This window comes from Sinocyclocheilus rhinocerous, unplaced genomic scaffold, assembly GCF_001515625.1.
Source record: "Sinocyclocheilus rhinocerous isolate Xijiao unplaced genomic scaffold, SAMN03320098_v1.1 scaffold200, whole genome shotgun sequence".
NCBI lineage: Eukaryota > Metazoa > Chordata > Actinopteri > Cypriniformes > Cyprinidae > Sinocyclocheilus > Sinocyclocheilus rhinocerous.
Genome location: NW_015641014.1, coordinates 2,067,433 through 2,074,244, shown reverse-complemented (window position 1 = coordinate 2,074,244; position 6,812 = coordinate 2,067,433). Strand labels below are relative to the sequence as shown.

The window sequence follows — 6,812 nt, the reverse complement described above, 5'->3', positions numbered from 1 at the left end:
AATTAATAATTCATGATATTTGAATAATATATTTGCAACTATATTTACAACTATAATTTGACCATTTTATGGCAAAGTTAATGTTGTAAAATGTCATGTGGTGTAACTCCCCATACATGTTATAATTTATAATATTTGTAAAAATGCCTTTGTACCTTGAAAATATATTATTAATAATTAAAAATATATGTCATATAGCAAAAAATAATTAAAGTCATATGGTGGAACCAACTTGCAGAAAATTTTTTAGAAGTCTTAAGATCAAGATGTCATTTAAAATGTTAGATAATTTTACCATTTTATGGCAAAGTTAGTTAATTTTGTAAATTGTCATGTGGTGCAACTCCCCATAAACTTTATAATTCATAATATTTGTAAAAATGTCTTTGTACCTTGAAAAAATATTATTATTAATAATAATAAAAAATTAAAGTCATGTGGTAAAAAAACTAAAGTCATATGGTGTAACCAAAATGCAAAAAAAGCATGAAGATCAATAAGTTTAAAGGGGTCATATGATGTTGCTAAAAAGAACATTATTTAGTGTATTTGGTGTAATGAAATGTGTTTATGCGGTTTAAGGTTCAAAAAACATTATTTTCCACATACTGTACATTATTGTTTCTCCTCTATGCCCCGCCTTTCTGAAACGCATTGATTTTTACTTATTGTTCTGAAAAGCGAGGTGTGCTCGGATTGGCCAGCTATCCAGTGCGTTGTGATTGGCTGAATACCTCAAGCGTGTGACGGAAATCTTACGCCCCTTGCCATATGGTGATGATGCCTTGTAAACAAAGCCAACCACCTAATAAATAATATGTGTCAGTACTGGGTCAATAGTATGTAACAAGCATTACTTTTATTTGTATCAATACTACAGCGAGAATAAAAGTTATGTCTTCTTTCTTTGCGTGAACATTTGGGTGGCGTTATGCAAATCTTCCCACATCGTGATGTAGATATGTTGGGGGCGTGTTAGAACGAGCCGTTTTAGGTAGGCGTGGTTGACTCTTAACTTTTATAAAGAATATCTCTTTGGATTTGAGACTTTAGTCTTTGCAACTTTACAGATCTTCTTTATGCACCAAGAGCTTGTAACACTCCAAAGGAAAAATTGAAATCGCATCATATGACCCCTTTAATAAAATATCAGATAATTTGACCATTTTATGAGAAGGCAAAGTTAGTTCATGTTTTTTAAATGTAATGTGGTGCAACTCCCCAAAAACCTAATGATGTTTATGAATTTAGGAAATAATTCATGATTTTGTAAAACTGCTGTGCACTTTATTATTTATTATTTTATTTAAAAACTTTTTAACCCCCATTACTGTAGAATTGAACAAAATACACAGAGGACAGTGAAACGCTAACGGGTTAATAAATAATGAAAAGTACGTTATTTTATTGATGATTATGCCGCATTACATTTTTAGAGTCAATAAATGTGTCTCTTGAAAATAATATAAAAGTTTATCAAACCCATGTGAAGCCAACAGATATTCATATGTCACTGACCCTAGTCTAACTTATGTATGTTGTAGTCAGCGTTAAATCTAATCAGCGTCATAATCGCTTCCCCCACAGAGGATCATCTGGAAGGCCTGAGGTTGGTTGCCACTCCACACCTCAGTCAACCTGAGATTATGGTGACACATTTTGGCCACGAGTCTTTCCTGGCACCTCTGATCGAACACGAGGGTGAAGCCTATTTGGAAAGGACCGGTGGTGTCCGACGTCACACAGTGGCCAATGTGCATTCGGACATCCAGCTCCTGTCCATGAAAAACAGGATGTGTTCAGAAAAAGTGGAGGTCAGTGGGGCGGCCAGGATGACCAAGACAGAGAGCAAAAGGACACCTAAGACTTTCTGCAGTGAACCGGCCTTTTTTGACTCCCGGCCAGGTGGCGTGGAAATCCTCCGAGGGCAAAGCACTGCAGAGATGAAGTGTGGCCTAACTAGTTAAAAAAAGCCTCTCTCAAAACGCCCACTGAGATCTTGTAAAGTTACGATAACTGAGACAAGCTACAACGTGCTCGCTTAATACAATATGGACTCTACTGCTGTGGAAATGTGAGCTGTTTTGTGTGCTAAATACTGTTTGGCCTGTCAGTGTAGCCTGTTTTTAAGAGCTTGGAGGGAGGAGGATGGTTGAAGAAGCTTTCGCTTCAGCCGTTTCTTGTAAAGCACGCCAAAAGTCACACTTTTTTCTGTCGTGGAGGTGGTAAAGCGGTGTGAAAGTATGCTGGTGAGCAAACGGTTTACAAAGGTACAGCAGAAACCATACGAGACAAACTAAAGGCACTTCCTTACAGTTAATGTCTTTACATTCTCTTTCTTAAGCGGTCTTACCGTTTCATTTCTTTGTAGTGGAAACTAAACATGCTGACATGAAGAAAAATACGATTTTTAGTCTTTTATGAATGTTTTGTTTTATTTTATGAAATTGTAATATTTAAAAAATGTAATTTAAAATAATTTAAAAAGAAACTTAATTCAATATGTGTGTGTAAAATAATGTATATTTTTGTAGTAATAAATTTAATGAAGAAAGTGTATTTGAAATCATTTTGGCATTTGATTGTTCATTCAACACTGGACTGTACGTCTAAGGTTTGAGTAGATGTCTTTAGAGGTTCATGTGAGCATTTCTTTGCGGCTCTGGCATACAGTGTCGAGTTCCTTCAGCAGATTAGCTGTTAAGGAGCTTTAGATGCTGTTTTCAACGTCAACATCACCTCAGAAAACCTTTGTGGTGGTGTTTCAGAATGTGAGCTGCCAAAGAGCTTTATTGCGAGTGTACTAAACAAGGACATTTGACCTTGGAGCAGATGGTTATGTGTTCATCAAAGACAATGTTTTGTTTGCTATTTGGTATTTTATTTTGTTATTTTAGCTTGGTTGTATTCGTAATGTGAATATTTTAAAACTTAATTTTAATTAAATTTAAGAATTTGTAATGAAAATATGCTTAGTCACAACAATACAAAAAAAGTCTTAATGGTCAAAACAAAATAGCGTGTAAAAAAAAAAATATATATATATGTGTGTGTGTGTGTGTGTGCATGTGTGTATATATATATACATATACATATATACTGTGTATATATATGTATGTATGTATGTATGTATGTATATGTAAATATCAGCTACTGGTTTTTTTAAAATCTGGCAGAAGGAGCCAGACTCATTGAGGAGGTTCCCGAAAGTTCACTGTAATCTTATTTGAGGTGATTAGTTCAGTAAGGCTTTCCTATTAAGAAGATAGGGAAATTATGCAGCCGAAGGGCATGAATACATGGGAAGTAAGAATAAAAAAATGTACTGGTCTTTGATGCCATCTTCTGGAAGGTTTACTTGATTGCAGCTCACGGTCAATAAATAAAAATGAGTTCCTGTTTCTTACATTTCTGTTTTTAGAGTTAAAAGCTGAGAGTAGAGTACTATATATATTCAAATTTGCAAAATATTCAAAAACACTACAACAGCTACAATAGCACTTGGAAGTTTAGATGTTTGTTTAATACAGTGGTGTACAAAATTATTAGAACTAGTATTTTCACCTTCTGGATTGAGTCTGACAACAGCCAGTGCTGTCTGGAATGACATGAAGAAACAGAACAAACTGAGACAGACTCAATCCAGAAGAACTGTCTGTCTCTGTTCTGTTTCTTCATGTCATTCCAGACAACACTGGCTGTTGTCAGACTCCTTGTGCAAACAAAACTCTCACTGGATTATTACAATTAATGGCAAAATGAATGTTTGGAAATCTATCCATCTCAGTTTTTTTAAGAATTTCAGTTTGATATCCTTTATAACCTATTTCATATCCTATATGAGTTTGATGTTCTATACTGTGTTGAAGGTTGGAAAATTATTGACGCTTGAAGAAATTGTTGCTGGTTTTCAGCAGAAGTGTAGTGATGAACAGCAAAAGAGGCACTTTGAATTCCTCTCCGGGAGAAAAGCACTTTTGGCAGATTCATGACAGATTCCACACAGTGCTGTAGCTTTGCAGATAGGTTTCTTGAAGCATCTTGGAGATGTTTCCACAGTTCTTCTGGATTTAGTCTGTCTCAGTTTGTTCTGTTTCTTCATGTCATTCCAGACAGCACTGGCTGTTGTCAGACTCCTTGTGCAAACAAAACTCTCACTGGATTATTACAATTAATGGCAAAATGAATGTTTGGAAATGTAAACTGATATTTCCTACTGACACACTACAGCAGAAGATAGAAATAACTGACTTTAAACCATTTTTAAGCTGGTGAAAATACTAGTGTTGTAATAATTTTGTACACCACTGTATCTCTTAAATCAGATGCTACAATGAATATGACTACATTTTGTCATTCTTATATTGCATTTTGTCTTATTATTATTGTTGTTGTTGTTGTTATTATTAATCAATAAAATAAAACAGCCCATTTTCCATTAAGTTTAGTGGCATTCTTATTCTTCGTATATATATAGGCTATAGTTTTGGGTCAAATTTAACCCCAATTTTAAGAACCTTTCAGGTTTTGTTTGTTTGTTTGTTTTAAATATATTAATCACATTTGACACAAAAATAGTTCACATCTTTTAAAGATTTAGCCCCTCAGGTGTCTGAATGAATCGTCACCTTTTTTCTAGCACTTTTTTTAGACAGTAGTGCCATTATTTAGCTCAATTCAGTTCTGTGTTGGTTCAGTAGATCAATAACATCGTAAAGTTCATCAGTACGTACAATGGGACTAAAAGCCCACAGTAGGAAGGTTAATAGTGACATTTTCTTTTCATTTCCTTTCAATGGGGCCTCAATAGTGATTAGCGCATTAGAGACCCGATCCAGCAGATGGCGCTCTTTCCCAATGGCGCTGTCAATCATCTCCCAAAAGCGTCGAAGAAGCGTTCCTCCCGCCGCCGCACAGAGCAACAAATCCAAGCTGGCGTACTGCACGCGAGATCAACGCTCGCTTCCAAAATAACATCCCACTGCAGCCCACATCACATCTGTGCTTTAATACCGCGACGCGTTTGGAGACATTTGGATCGGATACAGCGGAAGTGTCGCAGGAGGAGCAGCAGAACTGCCGTTATTCATTGAAACCCCTCGGTGAAGTCAGACACGCTGATGGCGGCGACAGTGGAGGAGCTCTACCGTAACTACGGCATCCTCGCCGACGAGAAAGAGGATCTCAGCAAAGTAAACAAAGCCTCATATCTCTGTGTTGTCCGTCTGAAGGAAACGTACTCGTTAGATATTCAGTTTGGGAGGGGTTTCATTCATTTAAAGGCTATACGCGGCCTCCTCTACGTAACGTTAATTAGGATTAGCAACAAGTATACAAAAATATACAACCCTAGTAACAACAAAATCACAAAACAAAATGAAAAAAAATAAATAAATAAAAAAAACATACAGGGCCAGGGGTAATAGTTCTTCTTTGTTTCCATTGTTGAACGCCGCGCCAAAATATTGGGAGTAGAGGTCTGCAAGCCCGTCGGGACCCGATGGGGACACGCTGAGTCCATTTGGGCCGGGCTCGCAAGTAGGTATAACTGCAGACCGGAGATCTCCAAAATAGGGCGTGAACTCCAAAAGTGGGCAGATCCTCCTAAATGGGGCGGGGTTTCCTCACGCATAGACTTGCAGCCTTGGAAAACAGACTAATAATGTGTTTTATACATTCTCGTCTGTGAAATGCGTCACTTCCGGTATTTTGCCGGGTAGTCGACGCAAGCAACTTGGTCGTTACTTTAAAAAACAAAAACGTACATTTAACGAACAAAAAAATGCTCCAAAAGTTTTTCTAAATTAACAATAAAAAAAGAAACAAAATATAATCACTTTGACATTACATACAAAACTGAACTATTTTAATAGCTGAAACGGTAGTAAGCTGTTTTGGGAGAAGGGGGTGAAAAAAGACGGGCTCGGGTCAGTTAATTCTGATAAGGTGTCGGACAAGGGCCGGGCTAGGGCCTGAGCGACTCGGGCCAGGGCAGGGCTAGGGCCTATTTTTGAGGCCCGTGCAGGGCTCTATATTGGAGAGGATTTTTTTAACCCGGCCCCTCCTCCTCAGACTAGACGCACACGCAGGCTGCCAGATTGACGACACCAACTGGAACGAGCGCACTTGACAATAAATGGAATGAAATACGCTGTGTTTTCCGCCAACTGGCAACCCGGGGTGCCGAAATACAATTGGGTAAATTGGCAGTGGGCGGGTTTCACAAACCAAAACAGAGACCGACATTCCGGCCCGGAACGCACATTTTTAAAGGAGAATAACTGACTGTAGCATTGTTTTTCAGATAAACAAGTATGTTAACTTAGCATGTTTCTTAAATATCTGCAAACATATTATGGTATTTTTATGCTTTAGTAGAGTCAAAAACTTACTTGCAGCACCTTTAAATCCTGCGCACAAAATGTCCATCTTGTTTAAAACTTCCTTGTGCTGTGTGTAATGTACTGTGCAACTAAATTAGGCTATACCATTGTAAAAACAAATACATTGACTAAAGAAGCATTAAGGTGAGATAATAATAAAACAGAAATCTAAAAATGACCCTCCCCCACACACAATCCCCTCTAGTCACCTAAGAGGGTGATTCCCCTCCATTTTCTCTGAAGACACACTTGCTGCTTTTGAGCCCAAAGACTACATCTAAGTTTTGATATTCTAAATATTTTTGATCTATGTGATTCAAGTTTATCTAGTAAACAACCCTCTACGGACACCTTGGCAATTGAATCGCCATTGGCTAGTAAATTTTTTAGTTTACTCGCCAGACTGATTATATATATATATATATATGT

The 6,812-nt window shown here is 37.2% G+C and overlaps 2 protein-coding genes across 3 annotated transcripts in view; both read left to right on the top strand.

The window, feature by feature from the left end:
* The window catches only part of LOC107753658 (proline-rich protein 5-like), a 14,686-nt gene extending 12,227 nt beyond the window's left edge, over positions 1–2,459 (top strand). The window contains exon 9 of the mRNA XM_016569865.1: positions 1,545–2,459. Within this exon, the coding sequence (XP_016425351.1) occupies positions 1,545–1,967 (423 nt within the window). The 3' untranslated portion in view covers positions 1,968–2,459. The remainder of the gene's footprint in view (positions 1–1,544) is intronic.
* A 2,359-nt stretch (positions 2,460–4,818) lies between these two features.
* Positions 4,819–6,812, top strand: part of api5 (apoptosis inhibitor 5) — a 13,822-nt gene continuing 11,828 nt past the window's right edge. Inside the window, exon 1 of one of the 2 annotated variants that reach the window (XM_016569803.1) lies at positions 4,819–5,192. In XM_016569803.1, the coding sequence (XP_016425289.1) occupies positions 5,121–5,192 (72 nt within the window). In that variant the 5' untranslated portion in view covers positions 4,819–5,120. The remainder of the gene's footprint in view (positions 5,193–6,812) is intronic. The other variant, XM_016569804.1, reaches the window with a different exon arrangement.